At 36.7% G+C, this 18913-nt stretch overlaps 1 protein-coding gene across 1 annotated transcript in view; it reads left to right on the top strand.

Annotated features, from left to right (window-relative positions):
* The window catches only part of SLC16A10 (solute carrier family 16 member 10), a 137177-nt gene extending 125995 nt beyond the window's left edge, over positions 1-11182 (top strand). The window contains exons 5-6 of the mRNA XM_060030084.1: positions 5823-6051; positions 8380-11182. Coding sequence (XP_059886067.1) covers positions 5823-6051; positions 8380-8612 — 462 coding nt within the window. The 3' untranslated portion in view covers positions 8613-11182. The remainder of the gene's footprint in view (positions 1-5822; positions 6052-8379) is intronic.
* Positions 11183-18913: the final 7731 nt, after the last annotated feature.

Genomic DNA, 18913 nt, shown 5'->3' with positions numbered 1-18913 from the left:
CAGATTCTTAACCACTGTGCCACCAGGGAAGTCCCGGTGACAGCTTATTTAAAGTGCCGGCCCAGAGTGGATCATTAATAGATCCTTGCTTTTATTGTTTTAGTATTCTATTAAATACTGAGGCAGATCCTGGTTTGGAACAGGTATCAAGGAGACCTTGGTTATCCTGATTTGGGGATCTTTGCTTATAGGTAACAGAGTTTAGGAATATATCTTACACTTCTGCTTAAGAGTTCTGAATTTAAACTTCCATCAGGGTCCTGGGTTCCAGGTATTTTCAGCCTAACAATTCTAAATGCCAAGCAAAGAGATGACCGAACTGCATTAATGATGAATACTGATGGTTAAAGAAAATCTTTGCAAGGGTTCCTGGAGTACTTTATTAGGAGAGGAAAGGCTATGTCCTTTTCTTCTTCTCAGCCATCTTTCTTAACTTCACAGACCTGTTTTTCTAGTCACCATTAAATTACTGCAGATTTGTGTGTTTAATATGTAACTGTTGTAAAAGTGTGAAAGTGTTTTTCAAAGGTTTGGAAGTTGTAACTCTAATGACAGAATCAAAAACTTTGGGTTTAGATCACTTTCCCATCGTGTCAGATTTCTCTGTGCCATGGACATACTGAAGTGTGGGCGTCATATCCATGTATGTAAAGCAGACAAACCCAAACAACATGTGTGTACACAGAAGAGGTCTAGGAGGCTCACCAAATTGTTGAGCGGTTATTCCTGACGAGGAAAGTGGGAATGGGTTGAGGGTGGGAGGGGGTTGAAGGGAGAGTTTCATATATTACTTTATATATTTTTCTAAGGTTTGAAATTTTTCAAGAATGTATTCATGAGTTACTTTTGAAATTCAGAAACTTTTTTTGTAATTTAGAAAAATTAATCACTTTTGGATCCAACTTCCTGTGTAAGCTTCCTCTTCTGGTTGAAGTAGAATGAACTGATCAGCGTTGTCCAGTTTTCTTTTTTTTGTTGTTGCTGTTATTGTTGCTTTTTGTTCCCTTTTAGCATTTTATGTTTTCCTGAAGATACATTGGGATAAAGGTACATGCTTTACCAAACATAAACTATTTCCCAAATGGTATCCAAATATTTAGTAGTTCCCCGGCCTGAGTGAGGAATCAGACGATGATTCTCTGTCCTTGCCTGGGCTGTGGCACTGGGGCCAGTTCCCCCTCCAGGCAGAAATGGTGGTACTCACGTGCCGTGGGGAAAGTTGAACAGACTCCCTGTGAAGCACTTCCAGAGAACTGTGCTTTAGAAGAAGCCAGCCACTTGGCTGTGCCCTAAACACTTCCCTGAAGTGTGATGGACCTGCAGGTCTCTGCTGCCAACTACTGGGTTCCTAGCCAGAGGCTCTGAAAGTCTGGAAACTTTATAGTGAATAAATTTATAGGAGCAACCCTTGATTCTAACTGTGCCCAATTGTGTGCCCGCCTCCGAAAGTGCCTTCTGCTATTCAGGTGCAGCTCATTTTTCCTCCTCAGTCATATACTTAGATTCCTGAGCAAAACTTCCCCTGACAATTCTCTGAAAATGCTCTCTTTGTGACAGAAATGGGAACGGTAATAGCAAAAAAACCCCCATTTTTTTTGTTTGTTTGTTCTTAGGTACATTAACTTAAGCGGGGCGTTATTCTTCTAGAGCCTGTTAAATTATGACAGGAGATATTTCCTTGTATGGTTTTAAGAAACAAAAGCAAGGAAGACATCTCAACAGTCAATGCCTTATTAAATGTCAGTGCCAGAGCCTATAAGAGGATTAGGAACCTTTGAATCTCTTATTTAAATCTAACCAGAGCTACTGCGTTTGGGGCGGAAAAAAAGATTGTATGTAACACTAAATTTATTCACCTTTCAAACTGGGGCCTAGTATCTATAGATCAGTAGATGTTTGGGGAAGTGATGAACCTCCTACACGCAGTGTGCTAAATAAACCTTGGCCTGTGCTCCTTGTGGCTCAGATGTCCCTGCATGTGGGGAGTATGTCCTCACCAGCTTGGCCTGCTTACCTCCTAATTTAGCTACATTTGGGGTAGTTATATCTGCTGAGAAAGAGCAGTGTTTCTCACTACTATAGCTACAAATAAGGCAGAAGTAGCTAGGTATTTTCTGAGAAATGCTAAAGAATAAATGTGTAAATTTCTATAAATTCAATTCTTAAAGAAAAACCAAGAAATTTTACTTTTAAATAACAACTAATAATTTTTATTTAACAATTGTTATTAAAATTTAACAGTTTTAAATATTTGAAAAAGAATATAAATTAACATAATTTGAATTGAGAAAAGGAGAACCTGCAGTCAGGTAAAGTATTAAGAAGTAATATGCTCAAAATATATAATAATAAATTTGAAACTCTTATATGATTTCTTTTTTTACAAAATCCATTGTGTATCTATACACTAGCAATCCTTTTTAAAAATAATTAATTAATTTTTGGCTGTGTTGGGTCTTCGTTGCTGCCCACAGGCTTTCTCTAGTTGTGGCGAGTGGGGGCTACTCTTTGTTGGCGGTGCGCAGGCTTCTTATTGCGGTGTCTTCTCTTGTTGCAGAGCACGGCCTCTAGGTGGGTGGGCTGCAGTAGTTGTGGCACTTGGGCTCAGTAGGTGTGGCTCATGGGCTGTGGAGTGCAGGCTTGGTAGTTGTGGCACATGGGCTTAGTTGCTCCGTGGCATGTGGGATGTTCCCGGACCAGGGCTCGAACCCGTGTCCCCTGCATTGGCAGGCGGATTCTTAACCACTGCACCACCAGGGAAGCCCCTCTTATATGATTTCTTACAAAACTGACCAAAGAACAAAAAGTTGAAGGGGCCAAAAATGGATAGAAAGATCAGGATAACTAACATAAGTGCCTCGGTCTCATGTTACATAAACTGGTCCAAGAAAACATTTGTTTATTGAGCAAAAATGACTTTGGGCTAAGCTTTCAACAGTCACTCTGGTTGTCTTACCTTGGAAGAGATTTGTTCTGAACAAAACAGTAAAAGAATAGGAAGCACATTGAAAGCTCACCTAGTAGAATTACAGTTGTGTGGTTGGGAATATTTGGTATGTGGCTTTACCAGTTAAACCCATTCCATCTGGCCCCGTGATGTCCTAACATTTTACTCCAGGTTCTCTGGAATTTGTAATGATAGATACCTTTCTAAGATTCAAGTATTTATCTTCTTTTGTGTTTGTAGATAGAGTAAAAATGTATCTAATTAATAATATTAGGATTTGTCTTTATTAGTTTTTCAATAAAAATAACTCAAATCTTTACTTACTTGCTAGTTTCAACCCACTTTCTACATTCTGATTTAGCTTTAAATCTTTTTTTGTGTAGATGGGCAGCATCAGGGAGTCTTTTTATCAAGGTCACAGAGAGCTAGAGCCCGGTCTGTCCCTCTGAGCCTTATTAGTTCTTTCCAGTCTATAGGCTGCAAACCCAGTAATTACCCACCACTAAGAAATTATGCTTATGCTTTGAGGGAAATTGGATTGGAGAAAAAGATGTTTAAGTAGAACATAGAAAATCGGAATATGGGAGATTATGTTCTTTAGAAAATGTGAAGTGCCAGACTTACTTTTCAAACAGCCGACTCAGAGTCTTAAACTAATCATAATTCTACCACAAAGCTGTATTTTAATAATGAAGAAGAAAAATTGATTCAGCTGTATAATATGTTGTTGTCAAAAAGCAACCAACTTGGAGTTTAAAACCTTTTTCAACAGTGTGTTTCTTATTGTGGGGTCAGTGGACAACTTGTGTCAAAGTCACCTGGGGAGCTTGTGAAAATCACCGTTCCCAGATCCCTGTTCCTCAGGTGATCTTGATGTGCACTAAGGTTGTGAGGGGCTGCCCTGAGGCGTGCAATCAAGCTTGGTATGCCACAGACGTGCCTAGTGGGTCCTGGGAAAAACAGGGCAGATGAAGACGGTGATCCAGATGGCTGCTTTATGTGGCCTCTCCCTTCCTCCCCAGCCCCACTGTCATCGGAGGGTACCCTCTAGAAATTGTTCCATCGTTCCCTGCTACCTACTGCCCACGCAGACCATGGGTTCCGGGCTGGCTCCATCCAGGGTTACTAAACCTCTCAGCATCATTCTCTTCATCTGTAAAACGGGGAAGACATTAGTACCCATCTCATAAAACTGTTATGAGAATCACGATCTAAAGTCCTTAGAAAAACGCCTGGCATTTCATAAACATTAAATAAATAATAGTTGCTATTATATGAATACTTTTTTAAAAAGCTGATTCTTTTTAAAACATTTCTTCCACTAATGAGTGAATGATCCAATTTTAATTAGTTCTTTGCCTAAAAAAGCTATTGAATTGGCCACTCCTTCCTTTTTTGTACCCACCATACTTTGAATATACAACAGCAACATCTAGAACACTTCATGTGCATTTATTTATTTACATGGTCCTCTCCCCACAACCCAAGGGTAGGAACCAGGTGTTATTCACATAGCACCGTACACAGAACATAGCACAGTAGCTACCAAATGGCAGGGAAAATCAAGTGTTTGATTCTATTAATTACTCTAACGCTAAAATGAAAGTGTTCTGTGGTGCAAAATATTTCTCAGCCTTAACTCTGGGGTGCTTAAATAGGGTATATCTATGACTTAGCATCAAAAGACAATGTTTGAAAATATTCTTTGGCAATAATAGTCACTGATTTACACTGTAAATAAAACTGGATTATATAAATGAGTTCTTAGGATGTTATAGCAGAATGTGTTCACTGTTTTCACTGCATATTATGCATCATATATTTCCTCTGACAGTCAAAATTTAATTGGAATTGGAATAATCAAAATTCAGTACACATTTATAGAATATCAAATCATAGCTACTTATTTTAATCTCTCTCACTTGATCTACCTATGCTCACCATGTCTGGAATATTAGCAGGCACTATATTCTAAATTGATTATTTAAATATCTAAAACTTACATCTCTGTATTCTCCAAACTGGAAGCTCTGTGATGTGAAGGACGGATCTGGCTGGCATATTTTCATTATGCAGAGGACTAATACCAGTAAAGTGCATATAATTTCAAGGGTAAAATTTTTAAATCATGTTTGATAAGTGAATTTGAGCTGATATTCAAGGAACAAATATGTATTGAGCAGTGCCCAGGTTCAAGATCCTTAAACCTTATAATATGTAGTTCAAAGATGACTTTTGTACAGATTCTGATCTCAAAGAGCTTTCAGCCTGGAAAGAAAAGTAAGTATATAAAAATTCTTACTTTTGGGCTTCCCTGGTGGCGCAGTGGTTAAGAATCCGCCTGCCAATGCAGGGGACACGGGTTCGAGCTCTGGTCCGGGAAGATCCCACATGCCATGGAGCAGCTGAGCCCGTGCACCACAACTACTGAGCCTGCACTCTAGAGCCCATGAGCCACAACTACTGAGCCTGCATGCCACAACTACTGAAGCCTGCGTGCCTAGAGCCCGTGCTCTGCAACAAAAGAAGCCACTGCATGAGAAGCCCACACTCCGCAATGAAGAGTAGCCCCCGCTCGCTGCAACTAGAGAAAGCCCGTGCAGCAGTGAAGACCCAATGCAGCCAAAAATAAAATAAATAAATTTATTAAAAAAAATCCTTACTTTCTTCTTGTCCCTTAATGGAAATATTGAGAAAGTGCTGGGGAAACTTGGGGGAGATGATTATGGGAGTTGGTTATGTATATAAAATCAAGGCGAACTGGGCTGAGGAGGCAACTGACCAGTAACCACTTAAAAGTCCTAAGCCTGTTGCTCAGTAATAGTGATGTTCACTTTTCCCGAGAGCAGAGTTGACATTGTGGTGTCTGTCCTAGGTACTGTCCTTTTTCTTCATTGGTCTGATGTCCATGATGATTCCCCTGTGCAGCCTCTTTGGGGCCCTCATTGCTGTCTGTCTCATCATGGGTCTCTTCGATGGATGCTTCATTTCCATTATGGCCCCCATTGCCTTTGAGTTAGTTGGTGCCCAGGATGTCTCACAAGCAATTGGATTTCTACTCGGATTCATGTCTATACCCATGACTGTGGGCCCACCCATTGCAGGTAAATTATATTAATTCATAGCATTTTCTACTGTAGGTTCTAAGTCTCACTTATATGTTAAATATATTATGATTTATTGGTTTCTGGTGTCTTGCTTTGTATGTGCCTTATCTATAACATTTTTAATAAGACCAGCTGTAGATGGCATGTTGGAAAAATTTGCCGATGAGTCCTCTTATTCTCATTGATATCTAAAACTCTCAGTGAAATGTGTAGCAGTTAGGTTCTGGACTTTGAGCTTTCAGAGTTCCTATATTTCACTTAGTATGTGTTTTGGAGGAATAGCAGTGTGATTTCTTTTTAGGAAGAGGTGAAGATTCTGAAAGATTTCTAAATATGTATGCTTTGTGTAAGAGATCATAGCCCCCTGAGAAGTAGTTAGTGAAAAATAACACTTAGTAGAAACAACCCAAATGTCCGTCAGCAGATGAATGGATAAACAAAATGTGGTATATCCATACAGCGGAGTATTATTCAGCCATAAAAAGGAATGAAGTGCTGTACTGATACATGCTACCAGGCAGATGAACCTCAAACATGTGCTAAGTGAAAGAAGCCAAATACAAAAGGTCCCATATTATATGATTCTGTTTCTGTGAAATACCCAGAATAGGTAAATCCATAGAGACAGAGAACAGATTGGTGGTTGCCAGGGGCTGGAGGGATGGGGGATTAGGGAGTAACTGCTTAATGGGTGTGGAGTTTTCTTTTGGTGTGATGAAAATATTTTGGAACTAGAGAGAGGTGGTGGTTGTACAACAACATTGTTAGTATACTAAATGCCATCAAAATGGTTAATTTTATGTTATGTGAATTTCACCTTTAGAAATCTTCTGAATGATAGTATAAAGATGTTTCACGTTCAGTATTAGTTGGGTGCCACTGTAAATTATGATAAGATTTGCTAAAATTATTATAAAATTTAAATGTATGTACTGTCATCTGTGTCTGGTATCTGAGTGGCTCAGTGAAAGTTCAGTTCAATTCATTCTCACATTCAGAACCACACATATCAGCAAATTTGCCAGTTGGGAATCTAGTCATGTATCAAGCAAGCAGAACCACTACTGAGCAGACCAAATAAAAGATAAGTTCTCAAGATCACAGTCTCCTTTTAGGGAAAACCCTCCAGTCCTTCCCCTCTCCCCCAGGTAATACACTATTTTTACATCTTACAAGCTTAGTTTGTTAGGGTTTCCAAGTCCACAGCAAATTACAAGCAGCACTTTTGTAGAAACGGTGTTTGCTACTAGAAGTGACTATAACAGATCAAGAATGAAGGAGTTAACAGGAAACTTTCAAAGCAGGCAGAACAGCAGGAGGTTCTGAGGGATCATAGTATTACAAACAAACATATTAATTTATGTTCATAAGGATGAAAGGTTCAGTTATATGTGGAATGTTCTGATTCAGGGGATAGGAAAAGCATATATTTAGATATGTTGTATATTTTAGGTTTCTATTTGGAATGACTGTACACCTTTTTCTTTCTTTTTTTTTTTTTTTTTTTTTTGATGTTGGTACTTACCTGAACAAATCCTCAGCTGTTTACTTAGCAGAGTCAGATATTCAGTACAATGTGTTCCTAGAACATTTCAGATAACTTAGGTTATATAGTAAAAGTTTAAAACACTAAGATAACTTTTAAAATCTGGATTTGGTTAGAGAAATTAGAAATAAGGAGTATTCTGACAGTTTTTAGAAGCAGAGCCCTAGGATCTATTAGAGCACCACACATATATTCTTATATTTTCCTCCCATGTGCTGACAAACCTTAGTTTCTTTCCAAAATGTATTTAACAACCTAGTTTTTTCATCCTGACTCTTAGATTTATAATTTTTCATGATTTTGGATTATACTTTTAAGTAGTTTCATGTTATTTCATAAACAGGCCCAAGAAAGGTTTAAAACGTAGACATTTTGAGGTCTGTGTGTATGAGAGAAGTTTCAGCTTGACGGTCCGTCCACCTTCAGCTAAAACAGGACCTTTACACCATGTGTCAGAATATCCCAAATGGCCTCTGAAGGGTTTTGAGAAAGCCAAAGCTTGGTTGAAAATATTTTTTCCGTGTAATATCTTGGTAGGAAAACTCAAAGGCCTGTCACAGACTTGCAACAAGATTAAAGAAATGAGATCTTTTCCTTCCTCATATCAGAAAAGGTTTATATTTCAGATCCATTTCCTTAAAAATGTCTGATATCTGAGATGTTTGAACTATCCTGCTGAGATGAAGATTCTAGGTTGGCAGTAGGCCACCAGAGTGTCTAATCTGAGACCCCAAGAGCCATACTTGTTCTCTCTTGGTGACAGTTTTTTCCCTTCCCAGGGTTACTCCGTGACAAGCTGGGCTCCTATGATGTGGCATTCTACCTCGCTGGAATCCCTCCCCTTATTGGAGGTGCTGTCCTTTGTTTTATCCCATGGATCCATAGTAAGAAGCAAAGAGAGATCAATAAAACCACTGGAGGAGAAAAGATGGAGAAAATGTTGGAGAACCAGAACTCTCTGTTGTCAAGCTCATCTGGAATCTTTAAGAAGGAATCTGACTCTGTTATTTAATGTCTTATATACCTCCACCAGACTGGACTTGCTTTTAGAAGTTTAAGCAAGTTTTCCTTTTATATGAATTGCAAATTTCTTATTTTTTTAATCACATCCTAGGAATAGCACAATAATTGGGAAATAGAACCTTATTACTACAAGAATCATTTTCTGCCACTGAAAGCTGTCCAATATTTCCATGAGTCTGAGGCTGGAGACTCAGACTCAATTTCATGTACAAGAAAACCTGTCTGAAAGTCAAATATTATGAGAATATGAAGCTATCTCAGTAAAAAGTAACTTCAGAAACTGTGAGCGCTATTTAGCTTATACAAATATTTAAAAATACCTCAAGCTGTATTGAAAGGGTTGCAGTTTGGTTAGGACTGGAAATATTGTTTGTTGTCTCACTTGGCGTTTTTAGTTTTGGTATCTTTGATTTCTTCTGCTATTTGGAAACAAAATTTAAGCCTGGATTCTAGATAATATCAGATCTACTTAAATCTCAAGTCTAGTTAAAATTGCTCCCCTGCTCTTAAATAAGCTTTGAAAGTAAGTTATTCTGACTTGCTCCAGTGTCAAGGGACCTTTTTGGAGCAGGTACTGACAAGGTGTTCAGAATCAAGGTGTGAGATGAACAGGATCATGTTCATAAGGGCAGAACAGTTCAGAAATCAGACATTTCTTCCATTTACATTTTTCCCCTTTGGATTTGCAGTGTGTTTTACTCAAGTAGCCAGAAACACCCCAGATTTCTGAATTTGTTTAAATTGTAACAATAAAGTAAAATAGAAGAATTGAAAGATATTCTGGCATTTTAACTTAGAATTTTTCTGACTTCTGATTTGTTGCTCAGTAAGACTTTGTTTAAATATCAGGTCCTAGTGCATGTTATCAAGTTGCAGTTTTAGGCACAAATGGGAAAAAAACATTTGTGAAGAAAATATCTATTTCTGATAGAAAGAATTGCTCAAATCGGTAAAACTTTCTGACAGAAATTTGCGTTCATATGTACTTATCCTATTGTGTTCCCCTTTAACATTGCCTGTATTTTTAAAAATATTTTTATACACAGACAAATATAAGAAGGCTATTTGAGTTTTAAAGACTTAAAATTAAAACCGAAGTCATGACATGACCCATATTCATCTAAAAAACATCAGAACACGTCCCTCATTCCTGAAATTATATTTTAGTACATTTTTCTTTCTTATTTAGGTCTTTAAGTTAATAATGTGCAAAGCATATTTAAATCCTAAATACATATGTATTTTAGATCTTCCTCAAATGTAGCTTGTTCACATGGGAAAATGCTGTTTTTATAAACCACCTCCAGGATTCACCTGTTTCTAAAGTCTCTGTGCTGAGAGAACTGAAACCTATTATCTCCCTACTTCTCTTTTCAGCCTCGATCGTTTGTGAAAGGCAAAGTCCTTCCAGTCCTGTCTCTAGCTGAGGATGGAGATGCCTGGAAAGCATATGGATTTGCAGTTGTTGATGGGAAAGGAGGGCAGGCAGTGGGAGGAGCAAAGTGAGGCTGTTAATTAAACTTCTAGAAAACCCAATAACTTTTCCTTTTAGTATCAACCTTGAAGGTTCAAAGTGTAAATACTGCAACCTTGAAGGTTCAAAGTGTAAATACTAAATATGGAATTTATTTCTAACAGAACTTTAAATAATTTTGATCTTGGAGACACTCTGCAACTTACTACTTCCAATTCTTCCACATTTCATATTCAGGGGACTTAGATAATTTGTTTTTTGGAAGGTTCTGTTGCATTAAAAAATATATATATATATTTTGACCATGCTGCCCTTTGATGTTCTTATTTTATTTAAGCTTTTACAAAATGACTTAGAAATGATAATGTAATACATTATTAGTTTCTTCATTTATTCATGCCCAGTTATATAAAACATTATTTCCTCATTATTATCAGTGCTTTTGAAATTAGCAAAACCATACAACTAAGTACAATCATCGAACCTGCCATTATTTTTATTTTTCCTACAGTTTCAGCACAAACTCCTGACTACCTCCCAATTTTACAGAAAGACTAGATCTAAAATAGAAAATTTATTTTGTAAAGACCTCCAAAATGTTTTTCCTTTCAAAATGTTGCTGATTTTAGGGGAAGAAAAGTAATAATCTGAAACTCAAAGACTTGATCTTGCTTATTTTCCATGATAAAAGAGCAACATGACAAGTATTTATAATAAAACTTAGATCTCAGAATATTGTGTTTGTGTATAATATTATACATATGTTAGTTTTCAGTCTAATGGAATGAATCAAACAGGATCTACAACACTGAAAAGGCTCCACTAACATAGACTCTTATGGGGAGTTCTGTGCTGTAATAATATGAAGTTAAAAAGTATGAAAGGTAAGATGCTAAATTCCATAAAATGCATATTTAGTAATATGTTTGGTACAAATAGTTATAAACATCTAAAATATATACTAAGAAAATAAAAAATATTAATATTCACAAAGATTTGTTTTAGACCAAGAAATATTACTTTAATCTTTCAAAGTAAATCCTTTCTAATTTCTGAACAGAGTGTTACTGTTGCAGTAAAGTGACCTGATGGGCCTACATTTTTTTTTGTTCAATCCAAGACACTTGTTTAAAAGAATAGATACAAACTGTCACTTTGCTGTACAGCAGAAATTCACACAACGTTATAATTCAAATACAATAAAAGTTTTTTGTAAAAAAAATAAAAATAAAAATAAAATAAAATACCTTTGTTTAGCTCACAGGAAACATCCTGACCAGGCCCACCTGTGAATGACTGCAGGGAGGAAGAAATTAACACATCCCCTCCTGAGGCTGAACAGAACCAGGAAATGTTTGACTTTACGCCCACCCCTTTTAGTATAAAAGAAGCCTGAATTCTAACTCAGGCGCAATGGTTTTCGGGACACAAGTCCACCGTCTTCTTGTTCGGCTGGCTTTCTGAATGAAGTTGCTATTCCTTGCCCACTCCCCACCCCAAAAAGGAATAGATACAGAACTCTACTTTCTCATCTCATCCTCCTAATTCTGATAGGACTAAGCGAACTCAAATTTAAAAGGTTCTGGCATTTGAGGCCAACAATAGCATAAGAAGAGGAGCAACTTTACAGAAAGGCTGGATTGGGTATTGTAACAGATGCCCAAGGATCTTACAGAAACATTCTGGTTAAATTTTATTGCAGTAGACATTGCTGGGATGCATCCATTTAAGTAATAATAAACCACCCAGATTATTGATACTGTATTCAAAATTTATAAATCTCTTTGATCATGGTTGTAATGCTTCGTCTATAGCCCTACTACAAGATGTGTAATTTACACTGAAAACTGCATAGTGCTTGCATTAAGCTTCAAATTCTATTCATAAATAGAAACAGGACTTCATTTGCATTTCATGATCATGCATTATCTGTTTATACATGTTTGCAGACCCATGGGCTCTGCCCAAGTATGGAAAAAAAAATACTTTAATTCTATTAGCTTCAACTTCCCACTTTTAAAGTCAATGTACACTTGGTTGTAAAGTAAACATGTTTACTTCTGGTAATTATACTCCTTTTAACTGCACTTAAGAACATTCTAATTTGTGCTATTATTATTTGTAAGCTGTCCCATGTCCAGATAACTCTTGATGTTAAATAAGACTGAATAGAAAATGTGGTATGAGATTTGAGGTAGGCAACCTATAGCATGGGTGCCTCTGAGGACTTCCTGGTGATGGTAAACTTTCAGACCCTTTAGTATGCCTCTTTTTATATTATCTTTATCATTTTTCCCTTTACTTCCCCACATCCTTCAAAAACCTGCTGAAAAGTCCATTAATATCCTTGCTTAGTGCTACTGGTTGCTTAGCTGCACTGCTTACCAGTCCCTGTGATTTCAGAGGATGGAACTCCATCCAATTTTGTGTAACCTGGAGAATGGCTTGCTCTTAGCTTTCAACTTAGAGTTCTAATGATCACACCGAAAAAAATTTTAATTACATGATTAAAACTGGGAGGAGTAATAAGTTTCATATAATTGTCATCTTTTGTGCTAACATATAAAACTTTAAATGTTTAAGGTAAATACTTTGAGAGAAAAGACTGTCAAGTTCTTAATATAAATATTTTCAGAGAGCTCACTTTTTAACTTTGATTTTCATATTCCATTAAAGTTTTGCTAAATCATAGTCCTGAAAGCACATCATGGAGGATGCCTTAGAATGTAGGGGGCCTCTGGGATGCAGTTCCTAATGAACCTGCCTTAGGCTGGGTTACACTTTATGGTGAATGGTATTAAGAGTAACTTCCCAGAGTCTAGAGATACAAGTGAAAAGTATAAGCTAATTAAGTCCGTAGTTTTTAAATATGTGAATAATTTATATAAGTATTTAAAACTCTGCGGGAAATTTCTAACTGAAAACTTCATTGTAGCTGGCAAAGAAGGAGCAAAGAATAATGTGGACAACAGGCACACACAGCTCCCAGGTTCACTGTAATGGGATAGCCGCAGCCATATTTTATCACTTTATTGGCAGAGACTAATGCTTTGTTTTATAAATATACTACAAGTGATAGGCTACAATTTTCAAGAATAAAGGGCCAAATGCCCATAGCTAAATATGAAACCTGCACATAACTTAGAATCATAATTCCTGATAAATACGGATTTTATCAGATAACTCCTTATGACCCATGAAACAATTCACTGTCACATCTTTGAATCACCCAAACCTTGATATTTGGGACATAGTAGTCTATTTAGCTTGTCCTTTTAAAAATTAGTTTTGGGGGACTTCCCTGGCGGTCCGGTGGTTAAGACTCTGCACACCAATGCAGGGGGCGTGGGTTCGATCCCTGGTCAGGAAACTAAGATTGCGCATGCCACCTGGCACGGCCAAAAAAAAAAAATTATTAATTTTTTTTAAAGTAAACAAAATCATCTTGGCCTCTATACATTCAAGGAAATTCTCCATGGTACTATTTTTTTTGACAGATATAAAATAGGCTACCTCATTTATGAAACAAGATTTCAATCTTTTATTAGTATGTTGGAAAGACAGTGGGAATGAAATAAAACCTTTCTAAGTGCTTTATCATGACACTCACTTGATCATGGCGGTCCACCTACCTCAGCTTTCAGTGTCTGACTAAAAATCCAGCTTAATTCTTGCTTAGTCAGTGAATTAATGGTGATTCTGGGATTAAAAGGCAAGGGAATACAAGTTGTTAAGGGGGTCGAAATATCGATAAAATTTAAGTGTTTTTTTCTGATAAATGGATTTAAAAGGAACAAAAATGGAATATTAACTATTGTGGCCTGTGGATAATCTGAAAAAGGAAAAAAGTGAAGAAATTTATAATCTATATACAATAATGAACACTTACTAATATGCTTCACCAGTGGCTTTTCAAATTACACTGGCAGCTTGACGCTGAGGTCGTTTTCATCTGTGTTTTCTTTGGCAGGAAGATGGATGATCACTGACAAAAGATTGTATGCTTGTGCCTTAACCTTACAGCTTACATGTTAACTCCTGTAAGAGGCACCCCTTTCCTAGTGGAACAGGGACCGTGGCAATGAATTTTTGTCTTGCTGGAGTTTTTGAAAATGCTACCGTTGAGTGTGGCAATAGTGTAGGAGTTAACCCACAGGTTCCCAATCTAAAGATGTTTCTAGCCTTTCTATATGGGTGCTGTAAGAAGAGTATTTTGGAGTTGAATGTCACTAAGCATGTATGTGATATCACTATCAATATAAAACAACATTTAGAAATCAAATTAGATCTGTGACACTATTTTGGAGCCTCCGATACATGACTTTTATTCTTCATCAGATAATACTTTTCAGTATCTGTCAGTTATTAGAAGAGTCCATTTGTTAAATATGTGTGTAAACACATAAACCTTTTCTACTGTTATCTTCACCAAATGTAATCTTCTATAGTACGCTCTAAAATGCTAGACAGTAATGGGTCAACATATCTTTCGTAATTTAGCCTATATTGGAACATTATTTCAGGGACCCAGGGTTTGTTATCAAGAGTGCTGTATTTTGACCTGAGGCTATGAACTGACTGTATTTGGTGCCTTTTTTTCCTACCAGAGAAAGATCAGATCAAGATTGGTGCTAAATTTCATGTTCCTTGCAAAATTATTTTTTCTTTTTAAATATATATGTCAATAAGAAATGTGTAGATCTAGCAGTACTATGCATGTTGCATTTTGTTTATATGTCTGAGGAGAAAAACCTCCTATAAAACAATTACTGAGTTCAAAATCTACTTAGAGGTATGCAATTTTTGTTAACACAGAAGGCGTTCACTATGAAAGTCAGAAAATGATCACCAAATGAAAACTTAATGATGAACACAGCCCCCCAACGTAATGCCTTTAAAGAAAAATCCCTGGTCAATGTTTCTAGCATAGTTAGCTATTCAAAGTATTCTGTGACTCGGAGGGTATGTGAAAAAATGTTATGTATATTTTATTATACATAGAGCTATATATACAAAATAGCTTTCTATTCAGCTTGTTTAAGTAGATATTTTAAGCTATTTTTCAGGCTAAGATTAGAGTTTTGGGAGTCATCAATCTTAAAACTTGGACAATGAGTCACTTTTTTAAAAAAATGACACTGAAAGTATCACTGTTCATCTTTCAGATTTAACATAAATTAGAAAGGACTGTGTCTGGATCAGTGTCAGCAAATCTCAGACCTATGATTATCAAGGGCTCTCAGCATCATGGTCGTGGCTGACTGTGTGACACGCACCTAAAACTCTACCCCAAATTCCACGTGGGTCTCTGAATCCTAATGTACCTGTAAGTAGTATTCACAGGAAGTGGGGACCACAGGTTTTTATTTAACCTTGCTGTCTTTATAGACTTGCCTTAACTCTATTTTGTGAAGATTTTAAAAATATAAATTAGGAAAATAATACACACTATCATTTTCCTAATTAGGAAAACCAGACATTTAGAATCTACTGGAACGTACTGGATTCTGTGTTAACTAATGATAATTCCATTCTACTGTTAACATTAGTTGTATGTGGAAGGGAGAACGGGGGCTTGTTAATCTGAAGTTACAGGGGGAAGATAAATTGGGAGATTGGGATTGACATATCACACTATATATAAAATAGATAACTAATAAGGACCTACTGTACAGCACAGGGAACTCAATACTCTGTAATGACCTATATGGGAAAAGAGTCTAAAAAAAAGAGTGGATATATGTATATGTATAACTGATTTACTTTGCTGTACAGCAGAAACTAACACAACATCGTAAATCAACTATACTCCAATAAAAATTTAAAAAAATTACACTAGAGATGAAATATCCCTTTAGTAATAACTTCTCATGTAATTGTTAAAATATTGTGGTTTGAGAAATGTAAGATTATAAAGGCATTGCCCAATGCTTGATAAATTTGCATTTTGTCATTTTGTTCTCCTACCAGTTTATTTTAGCCTGAAAGTTATAGCTATGACAAACTGAACCCTGCAGTATTACTGAGAGAGAGCTTGGATATTTTAACTGTCTCCTAGTATAACATGATATTTTTTATGTCAACTTGTTTTATTTTAATGTTTACCTGAAAAGTAATTTTTAAATTATTTTGCATATTTTCAAAGTTAGAAAAACATGTTTTATTTTAGACATCAAAAGCAAGTTGTTCCAAGTGCACGCTGCACACTGCAGTGTGAGTCTGCTTCTCTACCTACCTACACAGGATGCCATTTTTGGCACAGTAGTTGTTTAAATATAGATCACTATGTGAAATGATTATGCTGGGTTTGATCAGTGTGCAGTATTTTAGTACTTGCCTTATGTTTCTTTTTAAAGAGTATGATTTATAACTGATTTTTTTATAATGTGCAATTTAATATAGATAACCGAAACCTTTTTAATGAAAAGTGCTTTGTAATCATTTGGAGGATAAGATCATTTTACTGTGGAACAATGTGATGTTCTCAGTAAATACAATAAAAAACTTTTAGCAAATTTCTATAAGGCTTTGTGATTATATTTATGAAATTCCCTGGGGAGAAGGGGGAAGGAAAAATTACTAAAGAAAAGGAAACAGTTTATGTTGAATAAAAGAGAAATAAGCTGTGTGCTTTTAAAGCTTCCTATATGTATTTCAAGTGTGTTTGGGTATTGTTATTTCTCTAGGGCAAAGAACACAGATAGAAATAAACCAAAAGCACCGGATAGTCCAAAAACTATTTATATTTGATACTTTTTTTTTGCAGTTTACTTACATTATTGCTTCTTTTACTTACACTGATTAAACTGATTAAATTCAGCTGGTACTAAGTGATCTCCTGGTCACTGAAAATTTCAGGGGATGATCAAGAGCCAGGCTGGAACTTTTTTTAAAATCCCCTGCTATTGTGGATTACTCACTTGGAGAAAAACTGGCTGCAGTTAGAAGATGTTTATTATCTGATGAGACCTAACTACAAAGCAAATCACTATTGATGTTTAATGGTGCTAAATAGATTTTATACATCAAACATGAAATTTGCAATATGCATTGAATATATTAATTATTTATATGCCTGTAAATAGGTACCAGACGTACAGGCCATAGGAGGGCTTTTGAGGGAAATGGAAGAGAATGGATATGACAAATTGTTACTGATCCTAAGCAGGATAAAATTCACTCGCTTTTTTTGTTAAATTAAAATGATAGACGATTGCTTACTTCGCAAAGTAAACTCGTTCCATAGTTGAGCAATTCTTTTTTAAATTTTATTTTATTTTTTTATACAGCAGGTTCTTATTAGTCATCCATTTTATACACATCAGTGTATACATGTCAATCCCAATCGCCCAATTCATCCCACCACCACCCCCACTTTCCCCCCTTGGTGTCCATACGTTTGTTCTCTACATCTGTGTCTCTATTTCTGCCCTGCAAACAAGTTCATCTGTACCATTTTTCTAGGCTCCACATATGTGTGTTAATATACGATATTTGTTTTTCTCTTTCTGACTTACTTCACTCTGTATGACAGTCTCTAGATCCATCCACATCTCAACAAATGACCCAATTTCATTCCTTTTCATGGCTGAGTAATATTTCACTGTATATATGTACCACATCTTCTTTATCCATTCGTCTGTCGATGGGCATTTAGGTTGCTTCTATGACCTGGCTATTGTAAGTAGTGCTGCAATGAACATTGGGGTGCATGTGTCTTTTTGAATTATGGTTTTCTCTGGGTATATGCCCAGTAGTGGGATTGCTGGGTCATATGGTAATTCTATCTTTAGTTTTTTAAGGAACCTCCATACTGTTCTCCATAGTGGCTGTATCAATTTACATTCCCACCAACAGTGTAGGAGGGTTCCCTTTTCTCCACACCCTCTCCAGGATTTGTTGTTTGTAGATTTTTTGATGATGCCCATTCTAACTGGTGTGAGGTGATACCTCATTGTAGTTTTGATTTGCATTTCTCTAATAATTAGTGATGTTGAGTAGCTTTTCATGTGCTTCTTGGCCATCTGTATGCCTTCTTTGGAGAAATGTCTATTTAGGTCTTCTTTCCATTTTTTTTTTTCTTGCGGTACGCGGGCCTCTCACTGTTGTGGCCTCTTCTGTTGCGGAGCACAGGCTCCGGACGCACAGGCTCAGCGGCCATGGCTCACGGACCTAGCCGCTCTGCAGCATGTGGGATGTGGGATCTTCCCGGACTGGGGCACGAACCCGTGTCTCCTGCGTCAGCAGGCGGACTCTCAATCACTGCGCCACCAGGGAAGCCCCTTCTGCCCATTTTTTGACTGGGTTGTTTGATTTTTAAATATTGAGCTGCATAAGCTGTTTGTATATTTTGGAGATTAATCCTTTGTCCGTTGACTCGTTTGCAAATATTTTCTCCCATTCTGAGGGTTGTCTTTTCATCTTGTTTGTACTTTGCTTTGCAAAGGCTTTTAAGTTTCACTAGGCCCCATTTGTTTATTTTTGTTTTTATTTCCATTATCTAGAAAGTGGATCAAAAAAGATCTTGCTGTGATTTATGTCAAAGAGTGTTCTTCCTATGTTTTCCTCTAAGAGTTTTATAGTGTCCGGTCTTACATTTAGGTCTTTAATCCATTTGGAGTTTATTTTTGTGTATGGTGTTAGGGAGTGTCCTAATTTCATTCTTTTACATGTAGCTGTCCAGTTTTCCCAACACCACTTATTGAAGAGACTGTCTTTTCTCCATTGTATATCCTTGCCTCCTTTGTCATAGATTAGTTGACCATAGGTGCGTGGGTCCATCTCTGGGCTTTCTATCCTGTTCCATTGATCTGTAG

Source organism: Delphinus delphis, chromosome 14 (genome assembly GCF_949987515.2).
Source record: "Delphinus delphis chromosome 14, mDelDel1.2, whole genome shotgun sequence".
Classification (NCBI taxonomy): Eukaryota; Metazoa; Chordata; class Mammalia; order Artiodactyla; family Delphinidae; genus Delphinus; species Delphinus delphis.
The sequence above is the reverse complement of the archived record's forward strand: the minus strand, read 5'-3'. Positions and strand labels throughout refer to the sequence as shown.